Source organism: Gambusia affinis, linkage group LG09, assembly GCF_019740435.1.
Source record: "Gambusia affinis linkage group LG09, SWU_Gaff_1.0, whole genome shotgun sequence".
Taxonomy (NCBI): Eukaryota; Metazoa; Chordata; class Actinopteri; order Cyprinodontiformes; family Poeciliidae; genus Gambusia; species Gambusia affinis.
Genome location: NC_057876.1, coordinates 5835504 through 5853145, shown reverse-complemented (window position 1 = coordinate 5853145; position 17642 = coordinate 5835504). Strand labels below are relative to the sequence as shown.

General features: G+C 41.3%; 3 protein-coding genes across 7 annotated transcripts in view; all 3 read right to left on the bottom strand.

The window, feature by feature from the left end:
- Positions 1 to 249: 249 nt before the first annotated feature.
- On the bottom strand, positions 250 to 1520 carry si:ch211-39i2.2 (DNA damage-inducible transcript 4-like protein-like). Its single transcript, XM_044127448.1, has 2 exons — positions 1265 to 1520; positions 250 to 982 (listed from the first exon to the last, which is right to left on the bottom strand). The coding sequence occupies exons 1-2, from the start codon at positions 1440 to 1442 to the stop codon at positions 549 to 551; spliced, it is 612 nt and encodes a 203-aa protein (XP_043983383.1). The 5' UTR covers positions 1443 to 1520; the 3' UTR covers positions 250 to 548.
- Positions 1521 to 6578: 5058 nt separating this feature from the next.
- sting1 (stimulator of interferon response cGAMP interactor 1) lies at positions 6579 to 14096 on the bottom strand. 2 transcript variants are annotated; one of them, XM_044127446.1, is made up of 8 exons: positions 14056 to 14096; positions 13414 to 13653; positions 11817 to 12043; positions 11105 to 11297; positions 10684 to 10792; positions 9563 to 9801; positions 8487 to 8673; positions 6579 to 8109 (listed from the first exon to the last, which is right to left on the bottom strand). In XM_044127446.1, exons 3-8 carry the CDS (start codon positions 12041 to 12043, stop codon positions 7868 to 7870), a joined length of 1197 nt encoding a protein of 398 aa, XP_043983381.1. In that variant the 5' UTR covers positions 13414 to 13653; positions 14056 to 14096; the 3' UTR covers positions 6579 to 7867. The 2 variants fall into 2 exon arrangements, with proteins under 2 accessions (XP_043983381.1, XP_043983382.1); XM_044127447.1 differs by lacking the exons at positions 13414 to 13653; positions 14056 to 14096 and having other exon boundaries at positions 11926 to 12041.
- A 622-nt stretch (positions 14097 to 14718) lies between these two features.
- ppp3cb (protein phosphatase 3, catalytic subunit, beta isozyme) overlaps positions 14719 to 17642 on the bottom strand; it is a 53461-nt gene continuing 50537 nt past the window's right edge. For all 4 annotated transcript variants that reach the window (XM_044127439.1, XM_044127442.1, XM_044127441.1 and 1 more), the window contains one exon: positions 14719 to 17223. In XM_044127439.1, coding sequence (XP_043983374.1) covers positions 17045 to 17223 — 179 coding nt within the window. In that variant the 3' untranslated portion in view covers positions 14719 to 17044. The remainder of the gene's footprint in view (positions 17224 to 17642) is intronic.

The window sequence follows — 17642 nt, the reverse complement described above, 5'->3', positions numbered from 1 at the left end:
ACAGAACAGAATTTTTGTGTCGGCACATGGGTCTTAAATAGAGAACTGTCCTGCCATAAGTTAATACTTGCAATTATTTAAGGATGTGGCCAACCTGTTATCACCCTACAAGACGTGTTATCCATCGTTTCCTAATGATGGTTAAGGGGGCCAGTCCTCTGCCTCAGCCTTTAGAAATCCAGTTAATGGCTTAAGGCCAAAGAGTGAAGTTACCTTTTCTTTAGCAAAAGAAAAAAAAAAGCCCACATAAAACTTTATATAAATACTTTATTGCACAGTTTAAGTCTTATAAATAAAATACAAAAACAGTACACTTCAGTAGTGAGACCAGCCCAGTTCTGGGTTAAAATTTAAGCAGTCAGACAACTCGCAGTGCAAAATACTGACAATTAGTGAAAAAGAAACACAACTTTTGAGGACCTGCTCAAGAAGGTTCAGCTATCTGAATATATAAAATGAACTAGAGTAAATCAAAACAGAAACCTCACAGAGTACACAGCTTTACATTCACTATGGACTGAAATGACTCTGCAAGTCTCCGTCCACCACTAGCTGAACTCATGGATCACGGGACTTTCAGAGGAGTAGAGCTTCCTCTTCATCAGCTGGTACTCCGGCCTCAGCTTCAGCACTTTGCCAGAATCAAAGATGTGCCAGCCATCCTCCTTGTCCACCTTGAACACCACAGACAGTTCAAAGGTCGGGGTCACATCCGGGTCCGGAACGACGGTCCCCACAAACTTGAGGCCGTCTTTGCCCTCAACGTACAGCTTGATGGAGGCGCCCCGGAGCCCGCAGGGCTCATCGGCGGAGGCGTGCAGGATGTGGTTCCCGACCCTGGTGATCATGTTGCGGGGCAGCAGCAGCACCTGGCAGCGCAGGACGGACGGCTTGGCTTCCGTCAGACAGCACTCCATCTGCCGGGTCAGGTCCTGATGGAGGAGCTGCTGTTCGTCCTCAACACCAGCATCCAAATCTGCGGCTGTGACGAGATTAGACGTCAAAGTTTAGAACCACTTCATTGCATCATCTGAGTCAAGTCCTTTTAACGCTCATTTTATAGGTCAGAACATCACTGACTTTAGTGAAAAGTTGCAAGTTTTCGGCTAGATCAATTTGTCAGTCATATTATATATATATATACTAGCTATTAAAGTATGTTTTTATTTATTCAAAAGTTTAGAGAAACGCATTAAAACTCTTAATCTGCATATTGCTGCAGATTAACAGCATAACCAGTATCAAGTATATGAAAGCTACTTACAAGGCCAGCTGCCGTCCCTCTCATCGCAGCTCTCAACGCTTCCCCGCCGGGCCGAACTCGACCCACGGCCCGGGGAGTTGTGGTGGAAGAAGTACTTTCCTATCATCTCCACCACGCTTTCCTCCTCCGTCAAGACAGACACTCCGTGTCCAAAGGGCATAGCGGCGATATAGACCATCCTGACTGCAGTCTATCGAGCTCCGGCGTCTCCTCTTGTGTTCTCGGTGTTTCTTCCATGTAGTCAGACGGGTGAAGCGGCTCGCTGCGGTGAGCGCGAGGCTTTTATACAGGAGAGGGCGGGGCCTCTTGCATCAGCCCAAGGGGGCGGGGCTTAGCTGGTTGAATCCAGAACCTTCCTGATCACAGGCTCACGCAACCTATCTGCGGATTGCAGCTGAGAGCCGTCACGTACATCGAAAAACCAGGGAAAAGCAACCGCTGCGGAGCATTACGTCAGCCTGAATGCTACAACAGCGTAAAATTTACTTCGTTTACGGGCCACAAGGTTATTTGAACTATATTTAAATAATTTGTGTAATACAGAACTTCCTATCGAGTAATATATAATTCAGGAAATTATACAGAGAGTCTAATAGTTTTTTTTTTTTTTGAAGAAAATTTGTCTGAAAACTTCAACATCGATTTTCATTCAACTCTTCATGGTATTTGGCAAATTTTATACAGATAAGATGACAAAGGTGAAAACCACATTTTTAATACTGTTTTAGCATTTTAAACAGTTATATTGTAAAACATAGGATAGAAAAATAATCTTAATTATTATTATTTTTGTTTTAAATCTAAAGTTATACAGGTCAACCCCTACTGTAGGTTTTAAATCAAAAGTTTTTAATGAATGGCAAAAAAACAAAAAAACAAAACCATATTAGAATTTCAAGAGTTTCATTGTATTGCCACCACATCTGTTTTGCTCTTTTGTGACACCAATATTGAAAAACACGTGTTCAAAAAGAAACATTTAAGATTCTGTTCTTAAAATATAGATTTAAGATGAAGTTTATTATCAACTGGATGGAAAATCTCACAATCATGGACTGATTATGATAGATGAGCTCAGCGGAAATCAACAGACTTGATATCCTCCTTTAGTAGGAGGATATATCCTCCTACTAAAGTGTGTAATTTACGTTTTAGCAGCGCTATATAACAGTTCTACATTTTGAGTCAATAAAACTAAGCTCGAACTCTCCTGTGTCATTCATTTAATATTTCTTGTTCATTTTTTATGCTCGATGAATGCAGCTGTATTTTTCCCAAATGTGAAACCTTTCGGCACTCACAGTAGCCCTGATGGAAATATACTAGATGTGACTCACAGATATTGAAGATTGGAGTGAAATTCACCACTGTGTTAGCGTGTTAAGTGTCGAACGAGAAGCTGATCACCACGGTGATTCAGCATCAAACTTCCCCTCCTGCTGTTGACCACTTACTACAATTACAATGAGTGAGGTAGCTTCTGTAATTCACTACGGAAGTGTTCATTATGTTAGAAATCAGATGCATCTGAACCAAACTATTATTTTTATGGGAGCTGTAGTTTAGAAAGTTGGAGTGCTGAAGAAATTAAAAACCGTCAAACATAAAAACTGCTCTTGAAAAACATTCCCATGTGAAACACGATTCTTTAGGAAACCAAGCTCATAATTAAGTCTGATTTCTATCACTAAACTTCACACACTAGATATTCTCAAAGTTATTGGTATTTATTGACGCTCTCATTGGACAGACAGTGGAGGAAGAAGTAAATAATAACAATCCAAGGAACGCTGAGCATTTTTTTCTTTATGTGGAATTCATTGTGACAACAATAAATCAAATTTCATATCACAATAACAAATCTATCACGATAAACGATACGATACCCATTGTACTGTATGGAGAGTGTCTGCAAACGGCAGGCAGCTTTAAAGTCTTGCCACCGCTGTTTTTTATGTCTGAACTTTGACTAGGTCATTCTATCACAGGAATATGCTTTGATCATTTTATTGTAGCACTTGCTGAATGTTCAGGGTGTTTGTCCTGCTGGAAACTGAACCGTCGCCCCACTTTTTCTTGCCAGGACACGTTGTACCGCATCCACTTTTCATTAACTAAAAAAAAAGAAGAAGAATCATCTCCACTGCATGTTTCCCCATGATGATATTTTCATCAAAATGTAAAGTGTTAGGTTGCACTACCAGGCTTCCCTTTTATGAATATGAATATGAATATGCTTTGTGAATATGGGAATTAAAAAAGGTAACTGGTTGAACTGAATCGAATGAAATCAGAGTTCTGTTCTCAGCTTAACAGGGCGATGAAACGTAGAGTAAAATAAGTGCTATAAATGCTTGTGAACAACACGTTGTACCTTTAAACTGTCAGTTTTTTAACTCCAGAAATCTTGAGTGATTTGTGAATGTTTATCCTGGGTAAGCCCAGCTGCTTCGTGTGAATCCAGGTGATTTAAAGCGTTGAAGCTTCGAGTGTTATCTCGTGTTTGTGTCTAGACTACAGGTGAAGCGAACCCTGCAGTTACTCACAACCAGGTGACTAAGACTCAGTCTGACTCACGACGGCGTAGACCGTCACTCACACACCTGGTGAAAACCCAGCAGCAGCGTAAACAAGAACTGTTGGTTTTTTTTTAAACTTCCTACTTTTCCAGATACATGAAGTCATCACCAGAGTCACGTAGGATGACCAGGTGAGCGAGGAGTCGTCTGCAGACTCCAAGTCGGGTTTTTAAACAGAAAACGTTCCACTTTTTAGCTTTTTATTTATCTTAATACTCCCTCTGTAGCACTGAAAACTGGCCTCTTGGGAACATCGTGTGTTTTTCAGGGTGAAACTGACATCTGAGGACAAGTTTGCTCTTGTCTGAAATAGAAATATGTGAAACTAGTTCAACATATTTCAAACAGATGGAAACAGGGTCCTTCCTTTAAGGTCCAAAGTCCGCTGTGCTGGCGTGACTTAAAGGGGGAGGACGTCTTTCTCAGGTTATTCCCGTTCACCTGAGTCACCCTCCTGAGAAATGTCGCGGCTGTGACACCGCGGCCGGCGGCCAATCACATCCAGAGCTGCTGCAGTCTGACAGAGAGAGAGAGAGAGAGAGAGAGAGAGAGAGAGAGAGAGAGAGAGAGCACCAAGGAGGAAGTGTCTTTCTGAGGAAGTGTAGGGGAATTACAGAGTGTGGTCACGCCACCAGTACTCAGCAAAATCCGGGAGTATTTCCTGGATATTAAAATCATCCACAGTTTTAGCAGCTAAGAGTTAGAGAAGGAACATAAAACGAAATAGAGCCGAGTAACATCCTTGCAGCACTCCTTGTTAAATTGTTACCTCATGATGATGTGATGTTTTCAGTGTTGACACATCCGGTCTGTGGACAGGTCAGTTTAGTGCATGGATGCCCTGGCAACACAGTCATACTGTTTGATAAGCTGAAAACTAAACTAGAAAACTAATGTTGTGAGATTTATTTTTTGTTGATTCAATATCTACTAATCCAAAAATACAAACAAAATCAATTTCTTTCTTCCTTTTTTCATTTTGAAACAGCAACAACAAAAATACGTTGCTGTGTTTTTAATGCATAGATGGTGTAAAAATCAGTATCTGCATGTTTGGTTTGGTTCTGGTCAAATCAAGTTTATGTCTGTCGGACATTTTAGCAACAAGAATGCAGCTCAAAATGCTTTACATCATTAAAACATCATACAGTCACCAATGGCGAAAGAAGCAATAAACATTACATTTTGTTAAATGCCTTCATCAAAATCATTATGCTCATTAAATATATTGATAGATGTTCCAGTTAATAGGCTACTAATGAAAGACAACTGAAGACAGGTGTGTTTATAGCACTGATTTAAATGAAATCACTCGCTCTGTTTCCATTGACCATGTAATTGCGCAAACTGGAATTCAGAAAATGAATCATGGAAACATGACAATAAAAAAAAAAAAAAAAAAACCTCTGTTTTTCGCCAAAAAAATAAATAAATTGCATGACGTGATTTGTCGGCTGTATGTAAATTTGTGTATTTCACTAAACCGCAATGGGAACACTTGTCACACGAGTCACATGATCAACAACTGGATGTTACTGCTGATGAAAACGACAAAGAAGACGACACCAGGACGCGTGGCATGATTTTAATGGGCAAACTTATTCACGTGTGATTTTAATTCTGTTTCGCAGTTAATGGAAACACCACAATTGTGTTGTTTTTCTTTTCACGGCTTGCAGATGATTGTGTTCTGCCTTTGTTATTAATCTGAGGAGTGTAAACTCTGGCCCACTGACCTGGTTGTGACCGTCCATCACCAGCAGTGCTGTCTGTGTCAGCTGCTGGTGTTGCTGGTGAACAGGTCTGACCTGCCTGCTGTAATCTTCCACTCATGTTCCCTCATCAGGAGCTCACATGCCTGCAGCCACGAGGGCCTGCTGTTGTTGTTGTTTTTGTTTTTTCTTATTATTATTAGATTAAAGCCAGTGATGGCATAGTTACTTTGAAAAAGTAACTTTAATCAGATTACTGACTCTTCCTTGGAAATGTAACTTAGTTAGATTACTGATTACTTGGTTTGGAAAGTAACTAAGTTACATTAAATGTAACCTTTTAGTTACTTTCAGCAGCTGAAAACAACAACGCTCTGCCACTGTGAAAATCACATTGAGCTTTGCTAATACTTAATTGTAAACTATTTTATAATGATAACATCAACAATGTGTCTCCATTTATATGGTTGAACTGAAGGGGAGATTGTTTACTGGTTACAAAAAAAAGTACAAAAAAAAAACTTTAGTAAATTGTCTGTGTTTTTGTGTGTTCCAGTGTTGTCTGGAAAACTATAAAAAGGATTGTGCATCTCCATTGTTTATGTTTTTGTCGGTGCTGATAACGGTCGCATAAAACTCCCCAAGACCCGCAGAGGAAATCAAATAAAATGACAAAATAAAATAGTAACGCAAAGTGATTTTGATATCACTGATTAAAACATGCTAAGATCATCAGCATGACCAGGCCAAGTTATATGCTATCATGTTAATTCTCATATATAATGTGTGCGTGTGTGTGTGTGTGTGGGTGGGTGTGTGTGTGTGTGCGTGTGTGTGTGTGTGTGTGTGTGCGCTTCAATCCAACTCTAGTCCGTTTGCCTAGAAAGTTCCGGTCCGTCTGGCGAGGCGTGAACGCGCAATCGAACTCTGATGTGGACCAAAAGAGTAAACTCTGGTCGGCCTAAAAATTTTGTGCGCCATTCAACTGCAATTCAAGAAGCGCAGGAGGTGGAAGGAGATGGAGATTTTTTTTATTTTTAGTCAGGGCAAAAATATCACAAATCTTACAGTCGAAAAATGTCGGGTACAAGAAAGTATTTGTCTTTTAATAACCACACTTTTTACATTTTCTTTAATTTGCACAGGACCACATCTATCCCATAACTTCTCCTTAAAAGTGAACTTTGGTGCACCAAAATCTGCTTTTCATTCATTTATTAAAACTGACTAAATAAGATTTTTTTTTGAAAGAATGAGTTTACACAATCAACAAAATATATATTTTTTCACTTCAAGTAAAATGTTCCAGTTTTCACAACATGTGCGGTTTTCTGGTTTTCTGAATACGGGTTGCAGAATAATTTTTTTGTTGTTGTAAGAAATACGGAGATTTGTTTTCCTGTTTATCATTTATACACCTGTAAACTTTGTCCAAATGCCAACCTACGTTTGAATAAAATAAGTTACAGAAAAAAAACCACAAACACCTGAAAGTCTTGCCTTTGGTGATGTATCCAGCTTAAATAATCAAGTATCGGTATCAGTATTGGCGATACTGTCTCAAGTTTTATTTCGTACTGGATCAATACCAAAACATCCCATGTAGCACGCTTTTAGCACAGAGCATGTTCAACCGGATCAATAATACATTTGAAAATATTAGTTTTAGTGATGACAAGCCAACACTAAAATGCACCTAAATAAGTATGATTCATCTCTGTGGGATGAATTATAGGGACAGAGGAAGGTGGTTTTATTCTTTGGAACCAAGTGAAGCGAGTTCTGCAGTAAGAGGAGGGTCCATGATGCTGTGGGCTTGCTTTAATTGATTTAACACATTTTGGGGGGGAAATAAAGAAAGACGCAGTAAACAGCGTCGCCGATTCAAAGTCTGCATTTGTTTTAAGGTCCAGATTATGAATTTCATAAGCAGGAAATTCATGCAACAGCAGCACAAGAATGACAAGTCAGACTGCTTTAAGCTCTCCAATGAGTGTTGACCGAAATCCAGGAACTAGTCTGTGGGGAAGGGCAGTGGAGTGCTGTGTGTGTTCCTCTGTCCCTGAGCTTCAGTTTTTTTATTTTTTTTATTTATTTATTTTCTCCCCACCAGGGGGTCTTTTTGTGGGCTCTAGTGTCCCTTATATGACAGTAGGCTGACAGGAAAGGGGGAAGGAGAGGGGGGAAGACATGCGGCAAATGTCGCCGGGTCCGGGAATCGAACCTGCGACGGCCGCGTCGAGGACTGAAGGCCTCCAAATGTGTGTCGCGCTATCCCCTACGCCACCGCAGCATGCCCCTGAACTTCAGTTTTAAGTTGCTCTGAAGCTGTCTGTGTCCTCGACGGGCCCTCTGAGAGGCTGAGGCCTGTCCAGGCTGATCATCAGCGTGGGCTCTCGGCTCATTGGTTCAGAGTTGTGCCAGTCCTCCACCTCCACGGGTTTGTTGGTCTCCTGCTGCGGCGCTCCGTTCAGACAGACCTCCTCTTTGCTCTGCTGCTCCAGGTGCCTCAGGATAGTTTTGGACAGGAAGTTAGGGTCATCCTCGTGCTCATCTACAGGAGGAAGAGGAACTTCAACCTTTGTTTCAGGTTTTCAAACTTTAACTCAGTAACTTCATGTGATTTCTATTGTCACTGTTGGCTTCTGAGATTCTGAAGAAGCTTTGGGAAAAATGTTTCCCCTCGTAATTCCACCTCAAAAAAAATTAGTAATATTGATTCTCTAATTTTCCAAACGTGATTCTAGGGTTGCAGGGATTAGATCAGAGTATTTCTCAGTCGCTGAGGTGCATTTCTCAAATCCCCCTTTTTATTTCTTTTTTTTTTATGTTCAATGGCTTGACGATTGAACAAGTAAGTTTGAGACTTTCAGGCCTGCTGTGAGAAACGCAACAAAGCGACTGAGAAAAACTGTAGAGGCAGTTTGGTACCTTTGATCAGGATGAGTCTGTAGCGGTTGCGGCACTCCAGAGACTGGTCCAGGATGTCCCTCAGGGTCCGGTAGAAGAGAAGCACCTGCTGCCTGCGCTCAGACTCCCCAAAACCTGCACTTCTCTCCTGGGACATGCGGTACAGAGTCAGCAGAGGGGTCGCATACTCCACAGCGCAGTCATGGGCCTGGTTACAGGGAGCGGGGTTTTAATTACATCACAATATTAATAACGTACATTATTTTTCTGAAATGTTGCTCCAAGTCCTCAAGTTCAAAAACACGAATAAAGACGTGTAAGTGTTATTATTCTTTCCGGTCGATGGGTGAGTTTTAATGTTTGACCACAAGGTGGCGATAATGCAGGGGGGGGGAAAACAAGCTGCCAGAAGAGTTTCAATGCCACTATTTTGGATTTTGAAGGCATATTTTGTCGTTATTGCGGCATTTTGCCAATAGAAATACCTTTGATTGTCACTGGGCTAAAACAGGAGAAGCTTTGTCTGATTCCGCTTCATACAATCGGACAAAAAACATGTACGTTTGGTTTTATTCCATGTAATTGTTGACGATGAAGTCCTGTGGAACTTTTAAGCTACAGGAAGAATAACAAAAGAAAAACAAATAGAATATTTACTTATTTTATATTATACTAGTAAAAGTCTGAAGTGACTACACTCTCTTATATTTATGGTGTAATTTAACCGTTGTTTATAGTCAATTATCAGAGCACAAAGGCTAAAAACAACTATTTTTAATTTTGTTATACTTTCTTATGTCCTAGTTTTTAAAATAAAAATAAAATTATCAGCTGCTCGAAGCTTCCCACTAAAACTCCGGAAACATTGGAAACCAGCCACATGATTCTGACCGATAAATCTGTTACGAATTTGATTTAATCATTTAAATTAATGGCAGGTTCTAGAAAACCTGATGGAGTGAATAAAGATCACATTACAAATGGCACTGTATTGGAAAAGGTGCCATTTGTAGCTAAAACCCATTGATGTTAATCACAGCACAAACACTCAGCAGACTCGGAACACCTGAGGAGTGTGTTCCTTTACGTTCAACTACCTTCCCACGCTGGTCCTTCACTCTGTAGACGCTGTGCTTGTAGACGCGGCCCCGGACCCCGGCCCTGTCCAGCTCGCTGTTCGGGAGGCTGTCGTAGAACTGGATGTTGCCGTCTTCGTCCTCCAGCTTGTGCGATATGTTGGCGTTAAGTGGAATGAGGATGAGGAGCTTCTGGCAGCCGCGAGCCCAGAAGCTGTCACGATGAGAGCCGCAAAATGAATCGATGGACTTCTTCAAACCTGCACGGATCCATACCGACTCTGTTAGAGCTAGCCTTGTACAAGTATTTATAAAACCCCACTGAACTGTTATGGTACCACCACAAACATTGTGTTTTATTCAGGTTCTAGAAAACCTGTTGGAGTGAATAAAAACATTAAAAACTTGCAGCTTCAACTGCAGTGAAAGATATTTCTACAATATTGTGCCGTTGCCCGTCAGTTTCGTGACACATCTCGGTAATATGGTGTAATAATGTTCACTTTGCTGACATCTAGCGGCAGAAGTAGGTACTGCATTCAAGAGTCTGCCATTTTTAGATAGAAAGCATGGTTTTCTCTCAGCAACGCTCCAACCTCTTCAAGTTTGAGAAGATATTTGAAAGCATTGTTGGTATGTAACCAAACTGTGCAATTAATATTTCTGTTTATTAAAAATAATTCAGCTAATTAGGAGGCAGCATTTATTTTACAGAAACTTTTACAAGTTTGAGCTATAATATTTTCTCCAGAGCAAATGTATTGTAGATTTAAGTGCTGCATTAATGAAAGTTTATATGTTCACTTCTCAGTTTTACCCTAATTCAATTGGCATTAGTTAAGAGAACACAGCTGGTGTGGTCATTTTGGAGAGGAGTTCATCTGAATGTCGACTCCAACAAGGCAATGAAGGATGAGGACATGACAGACATATTGACCCAACAGGTTAAAAACAAATGCATACCACACCTCCCAAATTGTTTTTTTTAATAGTATTTTGAAAATCACGAACACTTCTATTTCTGATTCATAAACATTCACTGCTATGAAGTTAAATCCAAACAGAAGACCCTGAAGTTTGTGGTTTTAACATGAGACAATGTGGGAAAGTGTGCTAGCGTGTATTTGTGCTCCGCTACTGACTTGGGAGAACCAGCTGCAGGTAACCGAGGTAGAAGGACCAGGCCAGGCCGTGCGCCACGTTCATCTTCCTCTCCTCACAGAGGTCCGACACCTCCACCTCCGACGGACCCTGCACAGCCACACACACGGACCTCAGCTCAGGAGACAGCTGAGTCCTTCCAAAATATTCGGAGTAAACTGAAAAGACCATTTCAGGACCTGCTTTTCTGAGTAGCAAGAAAGTTTGTCTTGACAATCAGCTAGCAAGGCAAAGAAGAGCCCGTTCTTGGTAAAGCCTAGAGCCAACCATTAGTCGCCTGGAGCAACCAATGGTTGGCTCTGAACGTAGGGTTTAGGCACATTTTAGTCTTTTTGAATGACAACAAAAAAGAAGCAGAAAAACTTCTGCTGTGTCTGTGTGTGGGTGGAGTCTGTATCTCACCAGGACTCCCAGGCATTTGAAGAGTGCATAAAGCACAGGAACCAGAACAACGAGCTCCCAGCTTTGGTCTTTGTGCATCAGAGCGTGCCTGGTGAGGTACAGCAGGAGGGCGGCCATTGCTGCCGCCAGCAGAGTCTTGGGCCCCAATCCACAAGCTGGCAGGACGTGGCCGAGCAGCGACCGACCTCGGTACCTGACAAACATCAAGAAGGAAAGCTTGAAGAACAGAAACATGTACTATGGTAGCACAATTTAAATCCTCCAACAGGACAAGTCGGGGACAGATGGGACCAATATTAACTTTTCTACATGTAAAATGTCACATTACAGCAAACTAACATCACTCTGAAAACGCTGTCCTAGAATGGTGGTGGATCTTGCTGCGTGGTTATTGTTTTCAGTAGAGACAAGGAAGCTGGTCAGAGTTGATGGCAACATGGATGGAGCTTAACACAAGGCAATAATGGGGACAGAACTTGATGGAGGTACAAAAGACTTGATACTGAGACTTTTATCAGGCATTCTGTTTACTGGACTCAATGCTTAACATCAATGCAATTAGGCTTGTTGGGTTTCTCTATGATCTGACCTCAAAGTACAAAAGTAATATTGAAATATCTAAAGTGTCTAATAACTGACAGCTATGAGGGGAAGTCTTTGTCAAAACGCCAAACCGAGCTGAAAGTTAGCGAAGACATCAAGACATGCTAACCTGGTGTTTGAATGGTGCAGCAGCTCCTCAACCAGCAGATAGAGTCCATGGAGCAAGGCCCCAAGAGTCACTATGAGTGTTGCTAAAGCTACCAGGTGAATTAGCCTACCAGGAGACAGAAGCAGGATTCCCCCGGTTGCCATGGTAGCCACCAATGCACTGCAAACTTTTGGCAAACTTCCACGAGGTGACGGGATAAGAGCATCCTCTTCTCTAAGGCAATGCATCTGTCCAAAGATAAAAAATAAAAAAATAAAAAAGTCAGTGAGGTACACTTAAAAAAAACCCTGCAGAACTCATCAAGTATTTTTGTCTAGTTCTTAAGTGCACATTTCTAACCAGCTTAATTAACTTGTCTTGAATATAGATAAGGGACTAGTTTCACTGGAACTAGTACTTTTATGTGTATTGATGAAAAATACTCACTTCTAGGGGCAGTATTATGTTTTCCAGGCACATAGTGCCATTTTATAGAACCGTCAAATAACTTTAACTTCACTTGTTATAAAAACACAGAAGCTTGATGACTGCAGGAGCTTTGTCATTGTAGGCGGAGCTAGGTCCACACAGGTGTTTTGTACAGCTGAATGGTTGTCATGGGAGATTAAAGGAAAAAGGCAACACTCCAGGTTTGCTTTTGATGATACCTGAAGTGTATCATGCATAAATGCATTTGCATCATTTAATGCATTTGCATCATTTAATGCATTTGCATCATGTTATGCATTTGCATCATTTAATGCATTTGCATCATTTAATGCATTTGCATCATGTTATGCATTTGCATCATTTAATGTATTTGCATCATTTAATGCATTTGCATCATGCATTACATGATGCAAACCTCCAAAAAGTAAATTTTACATCACACTTCCCCTTTAAAACAACCTCATACATCTTGCTAAAAAGTCTCTTGTAAGTTAGTTTTGTCTTATTTCAATTCTTAGAAGATATTTAAAGACTAAATAAACTAGACAAAAATACTTGGTTAAGATTTCCTTCTTTGTAGTGTACTCAAGGTGTGATAAAGGAAATTGTTTTGAATTCTGTGTTTTCATCATCTGAAATCTGGTCAGACACCACAGTTTCCTCAAGAGGATGGTGGTTTCTCTTTCAGCCCCTAATAGCCCTCCAGGTGCAGAGGAGCTTTCAAAACAAATGTGGCGAGGCGTGCAGTGAAACTGAAAGCTTATTATGCTTGCAAAACAGACATTTTCCATGTGTGCTGCTGATTTAAATATCTAATCCGAGTCTTCAGCCTGTAGCTCTTTGAGAATCGATCTTGGCTGTCGGAAAATGTTCTTTGGTGTTTTTCAGTGTCGGCTAAAGCAATGGGAACAAATTGTGACTGAATGACATTCTGTGAAAACAAAATACGCAAAGAGTTGACTTAACTTGTTTTTTTTTGTTTTTGTTCCGTGAACACAATATGATAGTCAGAGCTTGAAGCAGTGGACTTTAAAAGCAGAGTCTCAAGAGCGCTGACCTGGTCAAAATCTCTGTGTTTATAACATGCAGCAGAGGAAGAACTATAAAGTCGGCACTAAAAATAAAATATTCTGTTAAACCAGAGAGGTAAATGAATGCAGGGACTCACCGTGGTCTCTGGTTGCTCTGATTGAAAGACTGGACTGACTTCTGTACTGCAGTGAGCCTCTTCTGCCTCTGTCCGTCTGACTCCGCCTCCTTTAGCTACTTTCAGTTTCTTCTAAGCATCTTCATTTGTTTTTTCTGGGTTGGGCCAGGCTGCTTTACAGAACTCAGGCCAGACATTGTTGGATCGTTGATCGTGATCAGCCTGAGTCATGGTGAGGGACGGAGATGAATCTTGTGGTGGCTTAAAGATTACAAATGCCCAGCACACATTTCACACAAGTGTTGTACACGTCTGTGGTTTTCATTATAGTTTAGCATGATTTCATTCAGTTGGCTTTTAAATTAGTTTTTAAAGTGTTTGTTAGTTATTAGTTTAACAGTGTTTAGTTTTATATTTTTAGTTAGTTTTATAAACGTACGATAGTTCCAGCTAGTTACAGTTTAATTACCGTTTTTATTTCCGATAACGAAAATGCGTTCTCAGTTTCAGTTTTTATTTTGTCGCTAGTTTTAGTTAGCTGTGGTAACCTTGTTTCACTCTCCTTGAGCCTCCACTTTACAGGGAAACGTTTCGACAAGCTTTATTGCTCTTGGAGTGGTAATTGGTCATGATGATGCTGCGTGGAGCCACTTGTTTTCTGACCTGAATTGTCTCGGCGCCGCGTCTCTGCACAGTTAAAGAAGCTGATATATTTGAGTAATTTGAATATCTTTCCCCCCACAACAACAAGTCTTCAGCCTGCCTGTTCACGTTGATGCTTTCCGGACAGAAACCGCGTGAGTTTGGCCTGGCTTCCAGCACAGCGACGGTGAAACGAGTGGGAAGAAAACCTCTCCAACTGCGAAAGACTCGGGGGAAGAATTGGAAGCCGTTTTCTCCGACGGGAGGCAGGCGGGGAACGAACAAGTCCAGGTGTGCTGTGGGAGGTTCGTTTCATCTTTTCCACTGAGTTTCATTTTGATGCCCGCGTCTTTCTTGGAAAGTGTGTGGGTTTGTCTGGGCGTGGAGCTGCGTGGGAACAAGCACTTTAATAAAAGACGGTTGTGTAAGCTCACCTGTTCTCTCACCAAGTCCTCCAGGGCTTTTTCCCCAGCTGCTGATTACTCTGACTAATATGATCAACCAGACTTTTATTGATTAGTTTTGATTAAGGTTAGGAACATACTATATTGTTAGGATTAAGGAAAACGTCTGTATGTATTGACTTCCAATTGGTATAAAAGGAAGTCAGGACGTAGATAGTCCTTGGAGTGGTACAAGAATGTGTGTGTGCTCAATGGAAAATAAAGACTCATAATCCATACCAAAGGTTCATGCATATTTTATTCAAGAGTAAAAAAGTGGATCGTCCCATGGGCCATGCTTACAGTGTTAGTGACTGGGGAGTCTGCAAAAAACAAAACAAAAAGAAAACAAAAAACACAAATCTTACAGAGAAACAAGAGTAACACAAAAGAAACAAAGAAATAAGAGACAAATAAATAAAAGAAATATCAAAGAAATTAAAAAATAAACAAAAGAAGCCTCAAAGAAATTAAATACAAAGAAACAAAGAAATATACAAGAGAAAAAAACAAACAAAGAAAAATAACGGAAGCAGAAACAAGAAAAAAGAAATCTGAAAAGATAGAAAACGATTCAGAACCGTGGCACAATTTCTATGGCACAGGGTGTCCCAGGAGGTTCACCTCACCCAAAGACGCACAAGATCAACCGAGGAGAAACGCAACATGAAGAGTAACCAGCAGAGAGAGAGAGAGAGATAGAGAGCTTACATATTAAGAATATTGTCCATAATAAATAGAACCATAATAATCATAGAATCATAAATATTATCAAATAACAAGAGGAATCATCGATGATAAAGAGAGTACACGTTTTTTCTCGTCAAAAATCAGTGTTTCCCAACCCTGGTCCTCAAGGCTCACTGCCCGGCATGTTTTAGGTATTTCCTCGCTTCAGTCCAGCTGATTTCAATTCATGACTGATTTAACAGGGGTTTGTTGAACTGCAATCATTTGAATCCGACACGTTAGAGCAGGGAAACCTCTAAAACACGTAGAGGACAGTGAGCCTCGAGGACCGGGGTTGGGAAACGCCGCGTCAGTCAAACCGTGACCCACCAGCTCGTGTCCGCTGCTGCTTTCTGCTTTTCAAACAGCACAAATCTTAACCATGCAGTCATGCTTTCGGCTGCCCGAATGCCTGTGCCTCGGTATATAAGAACGGTCATTCGTCGATGCTAGTTTAATATTTGTTATTCATGTTTAATCGTTAAAAACGACTCCTGTACAATGGCAGAGAAACAGAGGAGCGAAACGTGGACTCGACGCTCTGTACAGGCGTCCAAAACCGACCGAAGAACACGCGTTGTGAAAAAGAAAAGAAATAAACGCAAAAAAAAAAGATAGAAAAAATAAACCGAATTAACAATATGTACAAAATAAATGATTGGTTATACCTCTGTTTGCTTATATTAGCCAGAAAAAAAAAAGAAACAAACAAAACAAAAATACCCATAGCGAAAAACATGTAGCACAAATGTAAATCTTCACATTATTATCAAAGAACTTAACTTTTGCATGCACTGATGCGTTAATATAAATGCTTTACAAAGACCTTAATCCTCTTGGCTTCTTCTCGCTGCTTCGGCCGCCTTCCTTCGCCAGAAGAGTCCGTTTTCTCCGAACGATCACTTCCCGCTTCGAAGGCCGGCGACCAGACGGGAAGAAAGGAGGACGCAGAGGAGGACGAAGAGCTTCACATTTTAACCCCTCCGTCACCCACACACACACACACACACACCCACATATATATATATATATAAAGCATTCTTCTACTATACTGCATCTTGCACCCTGTGATAAAACCTCTATGTATTTACATGCAACAGATAGGGAGGGGACGGGGCGGGGGGCTGGTCTTCAAGAGTCAACGTGAACTGGACCAGAGGTCTGGACGAAGCGCTTTGGGTGGGGAAATCCTCCACCCGACTCTGTAAGCGGAGAGTGAAAACGGTGCAAGGCTACAAAAGCAAACAGAAGAAGAAGAAAAGCGAGGGCTCAGATTAGACTGCGGCTGAGGTCACCTCGCCGGGCCTCGACTCTCAAACAAACTCCTACGGAGTCGAAGCGTGTGTGTGTGTGTGTGCGTAAAAAAAACAAAAGAAAACTGAACATTTGAAATAATTTTCCAGCCCTGGTCGCTTCCGGTCCCTCCAGACCCTCACATCATCAGCTTGATCCACACCCACCCTCCCCCAAACGTCACACGCACACCGACTGACGCAGGCAGCTCTCCTCAGAGTCCTGGTCTGCTCTCGGAGGGCGTCTCCTGTTGTTGTTGTTGTGCAGGTGCAGGGGTCAGAGGTCAGGATCAGGGTTAGTTCTGAAGAACCGGGCTCAGAAAAGACCCTCAGCCTCTCTGCGGTAAAGTCTGGCTAAATAACAGGTGAGGGCAACAAAGGAAGGGGGTATTTAATCTCCTGTGTGTGTGTGTGGTGTAATGAGTGTGTGTGTGTGTGTGTGTTTCTGCTCTTTATATGCCTATGTACACGACTGGGTAAATATGGTATCGCTGTAGAAACTGCAGGCAGGTGGGAGTGGGGTTGTTTTTTCTGCTTTTCGGTCGATCACTGGATATTGCTGTTGTTGTCGGTGCCGTTGGGCTCGCCCATGTTCATGCGGCCCATCGACAGCCCCACGCTGTTGACGGCATCGCGGCGAGGCGGCATCCTCTCGTTGATCCGGTCCAGGCCTTTGGCCTCCTCAAAGCTGCTGATCCGGTGCTGCGGAGAGAAGCCTCGGATGGCTGCGGACACACACATACACGGGGTTAATATTTAGAAGAACACAGGAGAGGCGTGTGTATCCAAACCCTTTGGGATTCTGAAAAAACTGAAAATGAGACTTGAATGCTTATGTGAATTTCTTCTTTCAATTGAACATTCGCATGGAGGGGTGGGCAATATGGACGCTAAGTTTTGTCACAATATTCTGTGTTGCTGTTGTAACGATAAAAGTAACAATGAGAACTATTTACTTCTTCTTTAGATAACTATGGATGAGACATGTTGGAAATATTAGTTTAATTATGCTAGTTTTTATTGAGGTTTAATTTTAGCTAATCTTGAAATATTAGCTTAATTATGCTAGTTTTTAATGAGGTTTAATTTTAGCTAATGTTGAAATATTAGTTTAATTATGCTAGTTTTTAATGAGGTTTAATTT

Coding starts and splice junctions, on each gene's coding strand:
- si:ch211-39i2.2 (XM_044127448.1), bottom strand. CDS start 1,442: ATGGTCTATATCGCCGCTATGCCCTTTGGACACGGAGTGTCTGTCTTG. Junction 983..1,264: donor GAGGGACGGCAGCTGGCCTT/GTAAGTAGCTTT, acceptor ATCTCGTCACAG/CCGCAGATTTGGATGCTGGT.
- sting1 (XM_044127446.1), bottom strand. CDS start 12,043: ATGCATTGCCTTAGAGAAGAGGATGCTCTTATCCCGTCACCTCGTGGA. Junction 11,298..11,816: donor CTGCACCATTCAAACACCAG/GTTAGCATGTCT, acceptor GATGTTTGTCAG/GTACCGAGGTCGGTCGCTGC. Junction 10,793..11,104: donor TCAAATGCCTGGGAGTCCTG/GTGAGATACAGA, acceptor GTGGCTGTGCAG/GGTCCGTCGGAGGTGGAGGT.